Raw genomic sequence first — 20,589 nt, forward strand, 5'->3', positions numbered from 1 at the left:
GTCCATTCTTAATGCTTGGTCAGATATCTGTGACACAGGGCTGAGAGCTGCCGAGGCTCCTGAGCCCAATTATAACACAATACATGCAGAGGCTGGGTTAAAGAAAGTTAAAGAAAGTTACAGTGGATAAACACAGTGCAGATACTGTGGAGAACTGGCAGCATTTAGCACAGTGCCCAGCAGCTCTGACTTGTCATGGCAGCTCTGATGGAACAGATGGAACTAAGGGCCTCACATCTGTGTAGTTACCTTAACAACCAAATTTGTAATCACCTCCAAAAACAAAATCAGGTTTGTGTGGCATGACCTATTTCACGTAACACCATCTCGACTGGCATTAATTATGTTCTCATCCTTTAATTCTTCATTGCTCAAATCCTGTATCGACTTTCTGCTCTTTAACCTGATAGCCTGACATCCATCCCTGCTCAATCGCGTTGATGTTACCTGGGTCAGTGCCTTCAATCTCTTTCCCATCTACCATCCTCTTTCTACATGCAAAATAGTTAGGATATGTTGAAGGCACTTTAAACATGGGTATGTGGTTCTTTGTGTAAGGAGTGCACACAAAAAATAGCTCCATCTACCAAAATCCATGTGAAATCTTTTCCTATGATTGAAGTTCCATACAACCAAACCAACACAAATACATATGCATGATGTGTACCTCATTGCCTATCATTGTCTGTCTGTACTCACACAACCTGTACATTTACCTACATTTAAAACAGCTCAGAAAAGGATAAAGCTAAGTAATATATATAATTAGTAGCAAAATCTTCTATTCTGTTGTTAGGTCCAGCTGGATGGCTGCTCTGAGTATAGTCAGTGCTGTGCTTGTCCACAAGCTCCTTAATTCCTGAGAAGCTCTGGTAGAAATTAACCCAAAATTAAAGACTGCACTGAAACAGAAAATCTTTGGCTGATCCTAAATGAACAATAATTTAATTACGTTATACACAAAATAGAAAATTAGCCTAGGACACAAAGACACACGCAGCTGGTGAAGGAGAAAATACTATTCAGGGATTACATACGTGCTTATTAGGACTGACAGCATCACTCCTCCAACAGCCCAAAACAACCATGCTGTTCAACCTCCCCACATTCCTTGTGGCCATGTTATTTATGTGTACAGCAGTGCATCTCTCATTTGTTGCACCTGCCAGGTAATGAACATCCTGAATGAACCAAACTTCAATAAATTTTCCCCAAAACAGAAGGGTAGAATTACTCAGATGTGATTCTGGATGACTCCATTTCCATGCTAATCTGACTGTCGTGACGTTGCTGCCCTATGTAGCAAATTAATCAATACCAACCTTTTAAAAGCAGCGGTTAGTTTAAAAGCCCAAGAGAAAGACCGACTGTTAACATAATTAGATTTCCAGCTCCAGTTTCCAGGTTAGGATATTATGGACACATTTGTTCCTATCACATTTGCTTTGTGGTTTAGTATGAATTTTCAATAGATGGCTCTGCGATAAGAAAGCAGCAATTCAGATGCAATTATATAAAGTAAGATCAGCCTGGAATTAGGCTGGAGTGTATAAAGCACACGGAGTTTGTGCTAGATCACTGTCTCTCCCAGCTCCAGGCACAATCAGGCTCCTCTAATAGGGAAGAATTCAGCTGACAAGAGGTTGGTCTTTCCAGACTTGTACTACTGCAGCCACAGGGTAAACGAGACCGTGTAATGAATGGCTTTTGTTACAGGGAAACGACGGCTGGAAGAGACTAGAGGGTGATTCCAGATATTTGTAGACACTGTCATGTAGAATTTGTAGTTTGGAAGAGAGAGAGCACACCCTGACATTGTCCTGGAGCCAAGCAAAGCTTTGTTTGGGGACTCCTGAGCAGGCCTGGGAAACGAGGTCAGCGCAACAGAGGGATCGAGGGTGGATTCGTTGGTTTGAACCCTTTGCTGATGCTCTTTATTGTAATTTGCTTGCATCTATTATTTAATTCTTGGCACTGCTCCCATTTCATCGTGCCTTTAAGCCAGCTGGGAAGGAAGAATTAGAGGGCTATGTCTGATATGCACAACTATTTCTTATCCTATCTCGAACATTTGATATGATGCCTTCTTTGGAGAAGTATTTTAAACCAGCGAGATTATTTTAGCAACTTTGGTTCATTCTGATGTATGTCACATTGTCAGATCCTTTACCAGGAAAGGACACGTAAAACTACTGCTATTTATCTGCATCTGTGCTTTACCAACCATTAGTGAAAAGTTCTATGTAATAAGGTTCAATGGGAAAAGGCTGAATGTGGTGTACGTTGTGTTTGAGTTATTTGTCCTCTTTGTGGTTAGAGCTACTTCAATTACATTTATGGCATTAGACAGAATTTGTGAAGCTGTGGCTGAAAAAGCTGAGATCACTTCTACTATGTGACTGCCAGAGCTGCTCCTGTCCATTAGAGGGGAAGGACATGAAGACACATCTAATTTTAATGAAGGTTTCTGTTTTCCCCCCTCCTGTCTAGCATGAGTCCCTTCCTCATGATGTCTCTCCTCTTTGGCCTGACTTTTGGTCAAACAGCATCAGTCTGTGCTCCGTCAGAGTACACAATCCACGTGGAGAAACGGGAGTGTGCCTATTGCCTGGCCATCAACACCACCATCTGCGCCGGATTCTGCATGACGCGGGTACAGGATCTTACTCTCTTTTAGGTGTTTTCCATAACAGCCATCAAGACAAGAAGTTCCTATCCTTACTAGAGAGCCATGCAAAGTTTGCTCAGGCTAATTCTGTCTGTCATAGAAAAATCAAATTGCTGTCATGCTTTCTATTTAGCTCACTGGGAGAGCAGGGCTGAGAGCTGCAGAGGCTCCTGAGCTCTGACTTGTCATGGCAGCTCTGATGGAACAGATGGAACTAAGGGCCTCACATCTGTGTAGTTACCTTAACAACCAAATTTGTAATCACCTCCAAAAACAAAATCAGGTTTGTGTGGCATGACCTATTTCACGTAACACCATCTCGACTGGCATTAATTATGTTCTCATCCTTTAATTCTTCATTGCTCAAATCCTGTATCGACTTTCTGCTCTCTAACCTGATAGCCTGACATCCATCCCTGCTCAATCATGTTGATGTCCCCTTTTCTTCCCCCATCACTGTTATTTTTACTATGGAGATTGTAACAGCAGCATAACAACAAACTTTGCTGCTGTTACTGCAGAGCTTCTGCAGTCATTTTGTGGGGTCAGTATGGTACAAGTGATAAATGAACTACTTTTTGTCACCTCATTAATATAAATTACTTGCTAGTTCAGCCAACCTGTCAGGAGGTGAAGGCAATGAAGCTCTGCCCTGACAGCCAGCTGTGGAGAACACTGCACATGTGGGCATGGCAAACACTGAGCTTTGCTATTCACCACTGCATTTTAACTTTCACCCTGGTCAGCAGGTAGGGAATATGGGATACAAAATGCTGTGAGCTCTTTGAGCTGAGCAGGGGGTTATTTAGAGACACAAAGAGCATTACTGGAGCTGCAGAGAGCTCCTGTCGCATGAAGATTCAAAGAGACAGATCTAAACAGGAGTACAAGAGAATTTCAGAGCTAGGGGAAGTTTTGCTTTCTAAGCATTTAAGAGCATGTCAGAGGAGAACATTGGACATTTGTGTATGCTGCAGTGAAACAACACACTTCTCTTTTCTTTGTAGGACAGCAATGGCAAGAAGCTGCTACTCAAAAGTGCTCTGTCCCAAAACGTGTGCACGTATAAAGAGATGCTGTATCAAACAGCACTGATTCCGGGCTGTCCTCATCACACCATCCCTTACTACTCCTACCCTGTGGCCATAAGCTGCAAGTGTGGTAAATGTAACACTGATTACAGTGACTGCGTTCATGAGAAGGTTAGGACAAACTACTGCACTAAGCCACAGAAGCTCTGTAACATGTGAGCTCCCACCAGGACGTGGCAGAAATGTATCTCTCTGCTCACAACCGAGCACAAATAAAACCGTATTTCATAACAGGTTTGCAAACTGGTGTGCACAAGGTTTTATTCTGAGGAGGGATCCCTCGAGTTCCTTTAATGAGCAGGATATTGTGACACACAGAAACAGAACCACGGGACTGAAGATTCATATTTAGTGCTCAACTATCATTTACTTCAGGGAGGAAGAAGGAGCTGTGTGTGTATGGGCCTATGCTGATAATCTCCAGGCATTGCTAGAAGAGCTACTCCAAAACAAAATAGCTGGTATATCTCAGATCTAGGCTATGCATGCTCTCAATATTAAACATTTCAAATAGATGAATACAGCTGGCAGAAAAGAAGCAAAACCTTCCACGCTTCCATGAGGGAGGAACAAAATAACCATTCTGCAGATACAGCCAGGAGAACAAACCCACTGTACATACACACAGCATGGTAAGAACATTTCTTATCAACAAGGAATTATGGCTTCAGAATTGCAGCTCCAAGCAGCAGTGAGAGCTTCCAAGCCCCATTAAATACATTATTATAAGTTAAATAACTGCTGAAAGCTTTATTTTACTGCTGCTTCCCAGCCATTTGTTTTGGCTCGTACAGGGGGTTATCTCTCTTAGTCATTCAATGTGTATTTATGAAAAAGATTTTTTCCTCTTCTAATCCTCATCCATACCCAGCAGTTTCCATCGTGCCCATTGAGAATTAACCTGCTGATAACACTCAGAGCCACTTTCAACCCTTTCTCAAGGCAAGAACTCCTCCAGGTCAGGTACTGGGGTGACTGTGCTGTATCTTATGGAACCTTTCCATATAACCAAGCCACAAAGTGACAGCAAAGCATGGGAGCACACAGAGGGCACCAGGACGACCTCTGAGAGTCTTGTGTTGCTGGTTATTTTTATTAGAACATTGTTTCAAATTCAAGACAACAAAACCAACACATTTCCACTTTAGTACACATTAAACCAAAGGAAAGCGAACAGCTGCCTTCAGCAACAGTATCAGCATCTCTCCTCTTCATTCCCCACAGAGAGCTGTGATAGAGATAATGCTGCTACAGGCATTGCAAAGACAAATAATATCCCAGCTCTGCCCCAAATCAGAACTCAAGTTGTGGAAACAAACATCACATTGGAAGCAGTTTGTGTTGTGGAGAACCCAGCAGCAACCGGAGCACCAACAGCAGTGAGAATGGCGAGCTTTGCTTATGCAGGTGTCCTACAAACAGCACCTGATGCTGTTAATCAGCCTCTGAAGGCTTTGAGAGCATTTGGAGGCTTAAGAAAACCCAATTCCCTTCTCAATACGCATGAAATATGTCTTGCTATAAAACTATCACTTTTGGTATAGAAGTGAAATATGAATCCTCGCTATAGGGATATTAAAAGGCTGTTCTTCATCAGCTCCTGCTCAGTCTCTGCAAGACAGGCTGCAGTTAGTTTGCAATATGTGAAGCTCCCACTGGAGTCTGCTGCTCAGGAAAACCAGGCAAGGGAATGACAAATAATGATCTTCAAAGAGATAAGAAAGGAATCAGCTATTTACAAGTTTATAGTGGAGAACAAGGCGGTTGGCTGGATAGGAAGAAGTTGTGTGCTGTGCTTTCAGAGTTATCCCCAGAAGGCTTTGGCCTGTTACCACTTCCCTGACCAGATGGGCACTTCTGCTGGATTCTGAGGCAGTCAGAGCAGAAGTCGGTTAATGAAATCCTGACATGCAGCTTTGGAGCATGAACTGCACCTGAGGAAGCTCAGGTTTGATTTTGAAATGCATTCTCACTGAGGATACACAGTGCAGTAACTTGGCAGTGATTCCCTGCTGCCAGCAGAGAACAAAGGGCTTTCACCATTAAGAGCTGAAACAAGAGTGGAGCTCACTGGTCTGTGATGCAATTCCAAATGGGGACCTGAAGTTAAGCCTGGAAACTGCTCATCTGTCAGTGGCTGCTGAGCATGTGGCTGTTATCACAGTTTACGTTTAGTGCAATTTTTAATGCTATTTTATGCAAAACAGCTGCTGATAGGCTCTCAGCGATACTACACAAAGCATTCACAGCACACCAATAGCCATATTATAGACAAAGAAGCACTGGACTCACCCAGCTGGTGAAGGGGCTCTCTGGCAATGCAGCACTCCTCAGGAAGCAGCCAAGGACCAAAAGAAACTCTCCCTTCAGTGGCTGCCCCTTATATGAGCCCAGGGTGGCTCTGCATTGGGTTCAGCCCTTCTGGGCACATGGGAGAGCACAGGTGCAAACAGTTTGCTCCTTAGGCCAACAGCACCCCTTCACCAGGTGCTCCATCACCAGTTCAAGCCCCAACCTAAGGCTTCTCCTACATGCACAGCTGCATCCATGTCACTGGATAGTCACAGCTTGTGGGTGAACAATTTGGAGAGTGACATCCATGTAAAAGACAGCAAGAAGTGTCAGTTAAGTGGGAAACATGAAACAGCAGCACCATTTCCAGTATTGAAGTTACAGAAAACTGAGAGAAGTTGGAGTTTCTGTTGGAAATGAAAGAAAAACAGCAGGAGGGATGAATGTTACACACCAACACGTGTAACATTATCCCATCTTTCTGTCTTTCCTGCCTTACTCCTGCAGGAAGGGGTGGGAGGTTGAGGTAGGAGCCCCCAGGAAGCTGTGATAGTCACAGAAGCAAAACCAGAGGATATTAAAGTGCTGTGTGTTTTTCCCTGACCATTTTCCCCTCCTCCGTTGGGTTCTACACACCATTGAGGCTCTACAGGGCATCTGACAAAGCTGCTGCTTTCCTTAACACAGGTTCTACTCCTGCACCAGCATTACAGATCACAGTCTTACAGCATAAAGGGACTTCTGAATAGAGATTTTAGTTGCCTCTTTCACACGCAGAGGTTTTGGTGGTTTGGTTTTGGTTTTTGTCTCACCACACTGTGTTACAATCGCTCCTGCCAGCTTCCTACCTCCTCCCCTCTTTGTTTAGCCCAGATCTCCTCGGGCTGTTTCCTCCCACAGAGCTTTCTGCTCTTGCATGAAAACGCAACTGGACCTGAATAAAAACAGAACTCCGGTCTGTGCATGCCAGTGAAGTCACAGAATGGATGCAGTTGGAAGGGAGCTCTGCATCCCCTGCTCCAAGCACTAGGGTCAGGAAGGGCAGTGAGCCCAGGACCACGTCCAGGGGCTTTGGAAGATAAAGTCATTTAAAACAATATACATTTCCTTTTTAGGGTTTGGATGGAATAGTCACAAAATGGATTCTGGGTCTTTTTAAAATGGCATTTGTTCCTCTGCCAGCTGTTGGCAAATGGAGGCTTGGAATGAAAGTGTTTCAAGAAACCTATGGGTGTGTGTACCCTCCTGCATAGTGAGACTGGAAAAAGATGCATGCAAATGTGGACACACAGCACATCCCATCTGCTCATACTTACCTACGTAAGGTACTACATACACAGATACCTGCTAACGTGCATACATATCTGTAATGAGAGGAATGCATGTACTTACACAGTGCCTAGAGATATGGAAGCTCTTAATTGCACACACACACAAACATTAAAAATCAAATTAGTCTTAGATGCCACCTCGGCTCTTTTCATTAAAAAGGACATTTAAAAACCCTTTTTTTTGTCCATTCCGGTTTTACTGTCGCTGATACAATTCACCTCCACACCGAATGGGATATTTTCCTCTCAGTATGTTAAAACACTAATTAAAATACATTACAGTTATTAAGCTGGGTAGAAGAGCGCTTCTTGTAAAGCTTCTTGTAAAGCTTCTGGACACAGTTGTGCAGTGACAGTTTCAGATCATTTCTCTCGTGTTACGGATAGCACAGCACAGAACCATGCTGAATATCATGCCAAAGATCTGGAAGAGAAGGAACGCAGTTCAGGGATCCACTCACAAAACAATTGTAAAATAGACTGCATTGAACAGCCTGCAATCTGAATGCTTTTATTGCAGGGCAGCAAGTGACTGCTTCCATTACAAACCTCAAGATGTGGGACAATTAACAGAAGAGAGTTTTCACTGACACTCAGAGCAAAGATTTTGTGCCCACACTGGTTTCACTGTTCCTTATTCTAAATGGGAAGGCCAGCATAACAGCCCCCAAATGTTCACGTTATTAACAGAAATGGCACTGATGTCATTCACTGTGACTTGGTATCATGTCCTTCTTGTTGAACTAATAATGCTATAGATAGCATCTTCCTGAAAAGGTGCTTTCTGTTTTCTATTCCATCCATGACATTCAAATAATAGATCCTCTAAGGACCAACACATCCATGGCTGCAGCTGTTTTGCAATGAAATGCCACTGTGGCTTTTTGGTTCTCTGTGGTCCATGTGTACAGTACTTTCCTACTATCAAACAAAATGAGATGAGCACGAGATTCTTTGAATGGGGTAACTGGGCCCAAATACCAATAAGAAAAGTGAGGACGTGGATTTACTCACTGTGGTGCCAGCAATTGCAATCCCAACAATCCCAACTAGATGCAGATTGGCATCGATGACGTTATGGATTTCAACCAGGCAGTTCTATTAAAAACAAAATCAAAAGACTTTCATTGCTAGGAAAACACCCTGACCAACTCTGCCAACTTCCCACTGAACAGCAGATGAACACAAGAGCATCCAGAGCATCCACTCAGGAGTCTCTGTGCATTAATAAGACAGACTGCAGGCAACATTCAGCTTTTAAAGAAGTTATCAGAACGACCAGAACAGACACTTGCCTTGGGCACCTGCATTTTCTCTGGACAAGGTAATGCCGTGTGTTGTTCCAAATTATCTTTACCACAGCACTGGAGCTAAACGAAAGAGGGGGAGAGTCAAAGGGAGGAAGAAATCATAGACTGTGAGTCAACTGATACAAACAAATAGCTGGGGAAAAAGAAGAAAAGATACTGATGAAGTCATGAATGTACTCATGTACCAGTCGCTACCTCTGGTAACAGCTCCAACTGCATTGGCCAAAGTTCCTCAAAACCAATTTCACACCAAACAGCCAGATCTGTATGAACAAAATCTCCCCTAAGTATCTTATTAACGAAACAAACAAGTGAATTTGGGTAAAGCAGGTCTCTGGATTGCAAGGAAATGGGTATTTTTCAATGCAGAAAGTTCTAATGTCACATACAAGATCATGAACAATGCACAACAACAGAGAATGTCAGAATTCTGACAGGCCATAATGCTCAGTTTGCAGACCCCAATAGGTCACTGCTTTTCCTGTTTGCTTTTCTCCCTCTAGATGCTTGAAATTCCTCTTCAGCTTAGAAATAACAGCCACGAAAGAAGGACTAAAAGGTCTGAGGTTGTGAAATGTTTATTCTAAAGAACGTGAGAATGCTGTAAGGGCTGGATCTCTATGGGAGGCACTGTAGATCTAAGATGACAGACACAAGTGCCATTCCCAAGTCACAGGTCCTGATTCTGATTCAGACACTGACTCTTTGGGTGGCCTGAATGGAGTCATGCCTTATGTTCTTTCTTTGGCTCAGTCTCAGGTCAGTCACTTAACTTGCTATTGGGAACACTGTAGTTCTCCAGACACAGCCATCAGAGCCTTGAGCCTCCAACTGCATTTTAAGCAGCACTCAGTTCTATCCTTCCCTACCTCCATGGGAGAGATTCTGAATTCTAAGTGCTAACGTGACAGTAGAGTAGTAATATGGGGTATTTAAGCTCAGGATGATTACTCACAGCCAAGTGGTAGTGATAGATGGTTCTGTTGACCTTCCCCGGGTTTTTCATGTACTCATCATAAATGTCTTCATAGATTCTCTGGGCTTCCTGTATTGCCTGCAGAAATCAGACTTGCCAAGTGAGAGGCAAATAAGTCTTACTCTCAATCCAGTGCAGATTTCCAGCTTGAGTCATCAACCACCAGAGCAGAAAATAATTCCTGGTAAACTGAAGTAGACATGATAGGAAAGGTAGGAGGTTTTGTGGCCTGATGGCACCCAGAGGTACACTGCATGGCTCAGAACCTGCTGTATTCTGTGCTTTGGCTACATGGTTCTTAGCTGGATAAACTCACTGTCTGAATTAATTTTCCCTTCCCCCAAGGAACACACTCTTATCATTGAGTTCTACTTGATGTTCCTTCAGCAGATAGTCTTTATTGAGGAGGAGTGGCAAAATCAGCATCCCATTCGGAAGTTGGACTTGTGATAACACAAGCTCTAATTTACTCCAGATAAGGACATTAAAGAGTTTTGCTAGGAAGAAGCCTTCTGGAAAGCTCTCCTGCAGGTCAGTCAGCCACAGGAATCCAGAACTGCCCCATTATTACCTTAGAAGCAGATTGCTACTCACCACTTTCTTGCCTATAAATGCAAACACTCCAGCAGTGATCTCAGCTGCAAATATCACCAACAAGCAAGCAAAGAACTGCAGAGGGAGAAGAGAACCTTATGTTAATTTACTCTGCACAGTGTGCTTTATATGTACTGCCACTCAATCTGCTAAGAAAACAAAGGTGGAAATGGCAAAGAGTGGCTCAGATGGTAGTTTCAGGAATGGCAAGGTAATTCCAGGCAATGTGTTACAGGAAGCAATGCATGGAAGCTATGCGTTAACACAGAGACCAGAGATGATGGATTAGCCAGTAAAAGGACAGAGGACATTTCAGATCTTGGACAGTAGAGATCACTAACAACAGAAGACTTATGCCTTGGAATCACATCACAGCCCTTCCAGGCCCCTGAAACCTTTCACTTACTGCTCCAAGTAAGAACTGAGACTCCCGCGCTGCTCCACAGCACCCAAAGAATCCAACTGTGGTCATGAGAGCCCCGGCTCCCACCAGTACATACAGACCTGGGGAAAATCGAGAGCAGAATTTAAGGTTTGATGCCTGTTTTGCCACAACGATCGATTTTTAAGTAACAGCCTCTGGCTTTCACAAAGAATATCCCACCATCTATACAGCTGCTGAAAATATTTCTACCCAACAGTTTATTCATTGATTGATACAGGCTTTATCTGGGACAAAAAGAGCAAAGAATTCTCTTTCCTCGCTAGCAAACATGAACAGCCTTCATGTGTGGTGTCAGTTTCTATCAGACCACCACAACCATGTTTGAGTTTTATCTCTGGATGCCATGCCAGCCAAAGTACCAAAGGCTCTGTGCAGCACCTGGCAATTCGAGTCTTGGACTTGTGTAGGCAACACGGAGGACACAGAGCTGCCATGTCAGTCCAGTGCTTGAAAAAACAGCTTCATTTCCTCCCCCAGGCTGTGATGAGAGGACCCAGGAGCTGCACACTGAGCACACTAGATGGCACAGTGAGCCCTCCTCCCAGCTCTGATTGCTCGGACTTTTCCTGACAGCATTTAGTATTCTCAGTGACAAATGGGAACATACTGAGATCTGACATCATGTTCAGAGCTGCGGGCATTTACTACAGTCAGGCCTCGTGTGACCCAGGCTGTATAAAGCCCAGCAAATGAGTTTGTGTGGATTGTGAGCAAAATGAAATAAAGAAACAAAAGGAGAGACTTTTGATTAGGAAGACAGGAGAGAAACCTTCCCACTTCTTTTTGTTGCTTCCAGCTGGCAAAGATGGAGCTCTCTGAGATTCAGGGGTAAGACCACTCTCCAAACTCTGCACTTGCTTTTGCCTGAGGAACAGGCTCAGCATTTCACACGCATGACTCACAACTGAACTGCTAACTCAGTCAGAACTTCCATTTTAAGGCATGCTACAGGAAGAACGTCTCACACCACACACTCAACAAAGCTGAGTTTGCTGTTTGCCCTTGGCCCCACAGTTTTGCCAGCCAGGAGTTCAAATCCACCTCCTCTGACCTGGAAGATGCACACACTGATAGGCAGACATACGCTCAGACAGCTCTGAGGTCCAAATCCACATCCAGAGCCTATCAAAAAGAGCCAGAGCAGACAATCATACACCATCTCTCCAGCCTTATTTCACATGGGTTTCTTGTTTACCTGGCTGCTATGGTCACTTTCCATTTTAAACAGTTCAACTCTTTCTTTTTTGGGCTGAGTAACTAACAGCAAACAAAACGCCAACTGTTCATACTCTGCTGAGAAAACAAGCAGCTCTGTTCTTGGCATAAGTGATCCAGAGGCAGTGATGACAGGAGTCCCAGAACAGGTTTTCCTGACGTCGTGAATTACAGCCCTGGAGATATCCCACTGGATGGACCGAGGCTTTCAAGCCCTCAGTAAAACACCAAGAAACCCATAGTGCAAATGCAGTATTGGAAAAGATGGGAAACACGTGTAGAGGTTGGAAATAACAAGCCAGACAAGCAGTACACCAAGTGGCAGAGTTACCTGCCTTGTTACCAGAGATCATCATTTTTATGCTGACTGATGTGTAGTAAATATATATTTTGGATACATTCACTAAATACGTGGAGAAGGGAGACAGAGTCCTCTGAAGGAAGATGAATTTCTGGAGAGTTGGAGCATACCCTTTATTTGAGCACAGTGTACAGACATAATTCTCCATTCTGCATGAATGTGACAGATATTATGTAGTTAACCTTCCTGGAACCTCGAATGAATTACAGATCCGAGCTGACTTGATGCCTCTCAGCATCATACAGAGTGTAGATGACAAACAGAATCACCTCTACACATACAGTCCTCAGCAGCTATTCAGTCATACAAGACATCACTGATTATCATATATTTTAAGCTGGTTTCCAGTGCAGCAGCTTTCATTTTCCACTATCAGCTTTTGCCAAACCACTCTTCAACTGCAGAAGAAACTTGCACAGCAGATGACAGAAAGACAGATTAGTTCACTGCTTACATTCTATGTCCATACTAAAAGCCTCTGTTGGATCCAACACAAGTGGTAGCCAGACCACTCAATGCTCCACTTGTGGTGTTGTATCTCTCCACAGAGACTACTTTGTCAACAGCTCTCGTTTTAAGATGGACAGAATTTGTGAGGCTATGGATATTGGAGAGAAAATACTGCTAACTAAGGGTACAGTGCTTGGCTAGAAAATACACACATAGAATATAACAGAATGAGGCACAGGAACTGCAGTTTACACAGATTTAACTGCTAGCCAACTCTTGTTTGCATGGGCACCCATTCCAATGGAGAAAAAATACTAATATCCTTCAACTCCAGACATGACCTCACATCCTAAGGCATGCACCATCTAACCGTGCTGTTCAAAGCCAGAATGATCACTCATGTTCTCTCAGACCCCACGAAAAAGCCACAGCCACCATGAAACTTCTACCCACAGCTGGCCTGGCTCTGATTGCAGCACAGAGCATGGAACAGGAGCAAAGACCATAACATAGCAGAAATGTTGTGAGCTCTGTCTGTGCAACAATTCAGTGCTGCCAGTTCTGAGAGCCATCCAAGTTGATCCATTCACATTCATCAGTTGTTCCCCTTCTTGTTGAGGCTTCATTTCCAGTGCTACTGGCAGTGAGGTGACCCTCTGCACTTCATTTATTAGGGATACACTAAATTTGGCCTCCGTGCTGCCCATGGAGCCAAAACAGACTTTCATGCAAAGAGTAAATGTCTTGAACTGACACTTTAAAAGCCCCTTTGTTAGTTCTCTATTCTTAAATGCTCAACTTGTGCCCAGCTGGCATTCAGTCTTCACATCTGTGCTTAAATGTATATATACATACATGCGTATTTAATTTAAAGAACACCACTATTACAATGAAGAGGAGCAAAAGATCTCTTCCCCATTTGGTGCCACAGACAGCTCAGATGTTACTACCCACCTGATGACCTTAAAACACTGTCATGCCTCATCACTGTAATGGGATCTCCAAAAGCTGGGAGGAGAAGATGCCCAATTTTAGAAGGCTGCTCCTTATATATAGTTGAAAACTTATCTTCTGCTCTGTGAGATGCACCCAGTAAAGCAGATGGAGACTGCATGGCTCGAGGAGTTCCAGTTCTACCCCCTGACATTGTAGGCTAAAAGACTGCAGGCTGCAGTGGGGATCACTGAACACAAAACCACGAGCAATGGGAAACTAACACTGCATATGTGCTTGACCTCAACACTGCTGCCTGCGAGCTGCTTTCAAACCAACACAAACATTTAACTGGCTGGAAAAGTTGAACAGGCCCGAATGCCAAGTCCTGGCCTGAACTATTCCAGGGGTTGAATTGCTGGTAAAGAACGGGGCTATTTAGGGACACTCATTCCATCCTAATGGAAAATGCAAGGATATAATTACCAATTATTTTAAACTAAAACAAAATTTCCGATCCAGGAAAAAAAAAATCACCAGGAAACAGAGAGAGGCTGGGTAGATTCAGCTGGCAGCTCAAAACAGGTTAAAAAAGGAACAAACAATAAAATCCAACTGAAGATGCTGCACTTTGAAAGCAAGAAAAGGAGACGTTGCCCACAAGATGGTGATTCCAGACGGTGTTTTAGCCTACAAACATCTAAGTGTGACTGCAGTGTTGTTCCAAGCACTGACATGGAGCTGAGCTGCTCACAGGGTTGTTATCACAGGAGCAATCCATGCAGAGGAGCTAAGTAAATTGTTGTTAAATGTACAGCTGTATGTTTGTACCTCCAGGTCTCGCTGCTTTCTTCTTCAGCCCTCTGGGCAGCTGCTTCTTGTGGATTGCACAGTATTCCATATTAAGAATTGCTATGCAAACTCTTGGCTGTCGCCCAGACTGCACGTTACTGAGCAAACACACACAGCCAAACAAACAGCACTCCTAGAAACACCACGAGATGTGTCGAATGCACAAACATTAGAGGGACTCGGAGCTGAAATCTCCTACAGAGCTAAAGCACTCAAGCATACCCATCCAGCACAGCCATGCTCACTGCCTAAAACACTGGGACTGAACTCATCACCACTCTTCTACCATTGCCTCAGTCCCAGACTGTTAACATGCTCAGATTTCTGACTGGCTGACCTCTCAGATGCTCAGAAGTCACAACAGCATTTAACATGATTTGTTATGAGAGTGGGGAGCAGAGTAATATTTGTTTTCTCTTTATCAGACTTGCTCCAGTCTGCCCGTTACAAAGAAGGGTCAAAACCTTGCCTCAGAGTTCAGCCAAAATCGCAGGTTAAAAGGAATTCTCAACATATTTACGTCCTGTTCCTTATCACTTCCTCTGTTAGCAGTTACATATTACAGCACGCAGCTCTATAAATATATGTGACAATCAGACCAATAGTTGAATGTCACTGAGTATGACTAAACTTTTACAAGAACGTTCCCCAGGACTTCCTAAACTGAACAATTCTCAATAGCTTTTGTAGTTCTGACTCAGGACTGAAGCAGATTAAATCTGTCAGAGATCTCCACCAAAGAAAATCTCGTTTACACAGCACTACCCTGCAAAGCTGGGGCTTGTTTTCTCTACAGGATTTACTTGCTGGCTTCTAATGAACCAACAGGAATTGAATTTGAAGGACGGAACCTCCCCTCTGTCTTGTTCAAACTCCAGGATCAAATACAAGTGGGTAAGACAGGGGAGAGTTTCAGCATAGGAAATTCATCAGGTATAAACTGGATCTGGAAATAAAGGTAATGGTCCAATGTGATGCTGACAGCAGCTCAGATATAAGAGAAAAAGCGAATGATACTTGGTGGCTCTCTGTGTCAGTGGAGATGCTGCAGAGCACTTTGCAGCATCTCTCAGATCCCAGCCATTTCCATCTGAATGGTTTTATTCAGCCTTCTAAACTCCAGCGAAAGCTTTGCTGGATGTAACACTCGACCCATTTATTCCCTCAGTACTGTACAGCCAGCTCTGTGCTCCTGGCCTTGTTCCATGCATATATCAAAAAAGCTTTGGCTTAAGACTGTGGTGTATCAGGGTGGTGGGCTTTGTTAAGAGAATGGCTGTACTTAAAACAACTGCACAGTCCAGTTAATATCCCTACGACTGTTGGGACACCCTGGGTCAAGTCAGCTCCTGATGTGGTCAACACCAGTTGTGTGGGCATGGGGAACTTCTTGCTTCCTGCCTTGCTTGCATGAACAGCTCTTGAGATGACCAAGCACTGCACAGTTTTCAGCTGTAGAAGGATTTGCTGTGATACTTAAAATCACACTGAAGGCCTCTGCTTACAGACATGGAGGACTGGTGAGCAGAAGTCCTTCCTTCTCCTCTGCTGGCACCAGAGGCATTCAGAAATGATAATATTGTTTTTCTGGTTAGAAGTTGCATGGAAAACTATGGAAGGATGTATTATACAGGTGAGCTCTGTGTTGCAGGAGTCTCTGACCCATCTCAACTTCCATTGCAGCAATATAAGCACAATTCATTTAGGATATGTGGGGAGCGGATCAAGTCTGAGAGAAGAGTTCAGTTAGCCTTAAGGAAATGGATAACAAGCAGAGAAAGGCTTTTCAGTGAGGCCTAAGGAAACTGATAACAAGCAGAGAGAGGGTGAAGGCCACCAACCACAAGACACAGCACCACAACATCCAGCTTTGTGCAGTCTGGCCTTTGTATAATTCAATGATTGAGCTACTTCCCACACCCTAGAATGAAGCCAAGGCTAAAGGCTGCTGTCATCACAACTTACCTATGAAGAAATACTCTGGAGACCTTTTGTCTGAAGCAAACTCTGCCATAGCTCCACCAAACCGCAGCCACAGGCCAAAAGCAATGACAGCCAACCCTGCCAGCTGGAAAACACACAATTAATCAATATGTTAATAACAATCAGCTGGAGGGCATCAAAAAGGGCTCCGAGGCATTTTATACTTTCTTGAAATCCCAGAGCTCAAAATGACACTGTTGGAAAATCCAAGGAGCTCTTGCTGGTACTTGATAACAGTGAACTCCCATCAAAGTGCAATGCACTCTTACCCATCCAGGCTATGAGTGCTTACAACAGTCTGCAAGTGTTTGAAAGGAACGTCCCAGCCCAGCTGAGGAGCTGATTTCTTCCATCTCAGTGAAAAGACAGATAACAAAACACAAGGAATTGTCACTCTTGTGACAAAGCTTTGTCCTTCTCTCACTAACTTGCAGCTGCAGCTGAGCAACATAATTCTGTTCCCAGAGCACAGCAGCACTGTGTACCCAGGGCTCGCAGAGCTGTCACCAAGAAGCAAAAGCATCTGGTATAATGTGTTTAAAGGAGACAAAATCTCCAGGCTGGCTGCTCCAGAGAGGCTGAACGGGATTATTATGTGACTTCCCCCCCTCAGAAAGCAAGAAAAAGATGTTTTAAAAGGCTACATTTCTGAATGTGAAACTGGCCAAAATACAGCGTGGGGGAAAAAGATAACTTGAGATTAACTGTGCTATGAAACTGTGAGCACAGTGAAAACGACAGGAGAAAGGGAACAGCATTCTCGGATCTATTCAGGGCTTTGCAACAAGTGCTACTAGTCACCATTTGAAATGATGCTGTGGGTAAGTACTGCAACCAGCTGCACGGGATGCTGGGAGAATCCCACACAGTTTGCAAAGTTTGTTGTGGAGATGGTCGTTATCGTTGATAACAAGATGTTATCTCTTCTCAGCAACGCTCTCCTCCATCGAGTTTGCCCAGGAACAGACGCGTCTTTATGAAGCAGCAGAGCAGAGGCTGAGCTTTCGCAGTGTAAACTCAGCCCATCGTTCATGGGGTCTCGCGGATCTCCTCCGAGCTCGCCCTCGATGCAGCAGGGTAATGGGACAACCGCCGTCCAGCCGCGCCCCCCGCAGCCCCCCGCCCAGCCCTCGCCCCGCAGGTGCCGCTCATTCCTCCCTTCCCACTCCTCCCCCATGCCCGGCGCTCACCCAGAAGCTCAGATTGAAGATGAACAGCAGGATCTTGATGCATCGCATCCGCTCGTACGCCGTCCCCATAGCGGACGCAGCTCCGACGGCTCCGCTCCCCAGGCGGCCCGGCCCGACTCGGCAGCGCCTCGACGGGGCGGGCGGTGGGGCGGGGCGGCAGGTGCAGCGGCTGCGTTCCCCTCTCCCCGCCCCCGCGTGGCCGTGGGATGAAGCCCGAGGATGGTGATGTCAATTAACGCGGTTCGCCCTTATCAACATCAGCCCCTTCGAGCTCGTTTTCCACCCTCTCTTATTCCCACCGTCTCGTATTCCCACTTGGCTCCTCGAGATTCAACCAGAAATGCCCACCGTTCCCCAACCCGCAGCTCCTCCTCCTCTTACTTTTTAGGAAGTCACTGCAGCCCTTTGATGTAAGGCACGGTCTCTTGAGAAGCGCGGTTTCTATGTTGGGCATTTCCTCGCTGTGCTCAACGAATAAAGCGGCCGTTTCCTGTTTTGTGCTGTGTTGAAGCAATGGCAGAGTTGTACCCTTCCACTTTTGTGTTCCAGAGTCAGTTTGTCTCATGGGATGGTGCAAAAAAGCATCAGAATGATGCTTGGGTTTTGTTGTTGCAAATGCAATGGCACCAACCTGGGATCCAGTAATCCCAAAGGGCACTGCACCCATTAGCAATGAAATATCTTCTCTTGTTTTAAGGGATCTTTCAAGCTGCTTTATGACACAAAACAGAACTCTGCAGGTTTCCCTGTCATTTGAAGTGATGCTGAGGTGTTAAATGGCACTGGCCTTCCCTTCCCTTCCCTTCCCCTTCCCTCTCCCCTTCCCCTTCCCTGTTTCTTTCAAGAAACTGGAGCTCATAGTGAGTTCAGATTCAAGAGAGCCAAGAGAGAATCCAACTGAATCCATAAGAGGATCCGTGGGGTCAGGATCCCTTTATTTTGGAGGACGGAGCTGATTTGTGCTGTTTCCTGACTAGGTTTAGTGTGTGCTACCTTAATTACTGCTGTAAAACATGAGGCACTAGACCTGTTTAATCAAGATTGCACATTCACTCTAAAGAAAGTACAAGTGAAGATTAGAGACATTACTCATAGATTTAATGGCACTGAGTGTGTGGTGTATATATCATGCCCTTTTCTCCCAAGCTTCCGTGTTGATCAGTTCTCCATCATGCGGGCACATAGTTGGCTCCTACTTGAACTCCAGCATCACTGCTTTACCAGCTCAGCCACAGACCCCACAGCCCTCAGGATGGGACCCCAGGGTATGGCGTGGTAACCGAGCCACAGTCACAACACGGAGCTGAAACCAACCACCTCTTTGCAGCCTCCCCTTCACAAATCGCTATCCAGGCTCACAGGGCTGTGCCTCTTCTTATCCCAACGCGTTTCGCCTTTTGCAATGCGGCAGCACCCTCTTCTGTCAATTCCGATGTGGTCGAAGCAGCCGGTGCTCGCAGTGGCAGGGAGCAGCACAGGCTGTGTGTGTCACAGAGCACTCAGCAAACGGGGAAAGGAAAACAAAGGAAAGGAGAAATTAAACAAAAAAACACAGCAGAAAGGATAGCAAAAATAGCCAGCTGGTGTGGGATGCTCCCATTCAGATGCTGGTACTGAAGTATTGACTGGGGAGGCTGCCTTACCTCAAGTACATAGATTTCTATCTCAGATCCAAGGTTTCTTACCCTAAATATACCAAAATCACTGAAAGAAGTGTGACCTGGCTGTAGCAGAAGGTATTTCAGGTATTCACCTACTGCTAAACACGTCGTGTCACTTTTGTTTGTAACAACAGATAGATAAGAAACCATCCTTGCTTGAGCGAGTTAGGGTAGGATGGTCAGGTTGTGGTTGGACTCGATGATCTTTAAGGTCTTTTCCAACCTGAGCAGTTCTATGATTCTATCTTTTATTTCACAATGGCTTCACATTGCCTGCTAGAGAAAGCTCATGGAAGGCTTTGCTAATCCCTGTGATGATCCAGAGCAGGCTGCGCAGTTCTGCTCTTTGCCTGGAAAGTCACAGGGCTCCTGTTCTGCCTCAGCAGCAGATATCTGCGGGACTGGGAGGTACTGCAAGCTTTTCCAGCCCTTCCAGGAATGGGGTAACTGCCTGGAATTTCATGCAGTCAGCACAGAGGTCCCAAAGGCCCCAACTCACAGCTTGCACAGCAGGATACACAGCGTGTTGTTGCTGCTGTCTGGATTCGAGATGCTTTGAGCCAAGCAGGAAAACGAAACTGTTCCAAAAGGCAGCAACAACAAAAAAGGAAAGTGACTTAAATTCTAAGCCTGTGCCTCAGGATCAAGGAAGTTTACTAGACAGGTTTTAAACTGCACATTTCTGTGGTCCTTCAAAAATGCATCTTGACTGGAATGTGAAACAGGAGAATTGAGTGGTGAAATTGGGGCCACGTATTTTCTGTGCTTTGGTTTATTGACTCAAAAGACGGCGGTGATTTGTAGCCTGATGAGAACTAACCATCCCACCAGTGAGATCTGTGAGTTGGATCCTCTCCTAGGAAGCAAAGGAGCGACGTCCTGCCGGGCCTGCTCCCACCAACAGCCCCTGAGTCCTGTCCAGACCTACCTCCAGATGGCATGAGCATTACAATAACAGAAGATGCAGACCATAAGCTGCAGGGGCTGACTAACACTTGCAGGGCTCACATCTCATTGCATTCATGGATGAAGCAAAAGAGCAAGCATGAGTAATCCTTAGAAGTGTCTGCCTCCCTAGAACTGCTTTACCAGAGCAGCTGATGGAGGTGCAGATATTCCCTTCTTCATTTTGCCAAATAGTTACAGCAGCAGAAGATAATGGTTGATTTGTACACGGTGCTCAGCATCACTGAGAAACGCTCAGGGCAGATGGATATCTGAACACATGTTCTTTACT

The 20,589-nt window shown here is 44.8% G+C and overlaps 2 protein-coding genes across 4 annotated transcripts; one reads left to right on the top strand and one right to left on the bottom strand.

Moving 5' to 3' along the window:
* The first annotated feature begins 1,542 nt into the window (after positions 1–1,542).
* On the top strand, positions 1,543–4,002 carry TSHB (thyroid stimulating hormone subunit beta). 3 transcript variants are annotated; one of them, XM_032449338.2, is made up of 4 exons: positions 1,543–1,642; positions 1,717–1,874; positions 2,491–2,653; positions 3,676–4,002. In XM_032449338.2, exons 3-4 carry the CDS (start codon positions 2,492–2,494, stop codon positions 3,916–3,918), a joined length of 405 nt encoding a protein of 134 aa, XP_032305229.2. In that variant the 5' UTR covers positions 1,543–1,642; positions 1,717–1,874; position 2,491; the 3' UTR covers positions 3,919–4,002. The 3 variants fall into 3 exon arrangements, with proteins under 3 accessions (XP_032305229.2, XP_085383346.1, XP_085383345.1); XM_085527220.1 differs by lacking the exon at positions 1,717–1,874 and having other exon boundaries at positions 1,543–1,679; XM_085527219.1 differs by lacking the exon at positions 1,717–1,874.
* An 823-nt stretch (positions 4,003–4,825) lies between these two features.
* TSPAN2 (tetraspanin 2) lies at positions 4,826–17,810 on the bottom strand. Its single transcript, XM_015885187.3, has 8 exons — positions 17,692–17,810; positions 16,484–16,586; positions 10,669–10,766; positions 10,263–10,337; positions 9,648–9,746; positions 8,678–8,752; positions 8,397–8,480; positions 4,826–7,806 (listed from the first exon to the last, which is right to left on the bottom strand). The coding sequence occupies exons 1-8, from the start codon at positions 17,758–17,760 to the stop codon at positions 7,741–7,743; spliced, it is 669 nt and encodes a 222-aa protein (XP_015740673.1). The 5' UTR covers positions 17,761–17,810; the 3' UTR covers positions 4,826–7,740.
* Positions 17,811–20,589: the final 2,779 nt, after the last annotated feature.

Source organism: Coturnix japonica, chromosome 38, assembly GCF_054131305.1.
Source record: "Coturnix japonica strain WE chromosome 38, WE-NBRP24, whole genome shotgun sequence".
In the NCBI taxonomy this organism is placed as follows: Eukaryota; Metazoa; Chordata; class Aves; order Galliformes; family Phasianidae; genus Coturnix; species Coturnix japonica.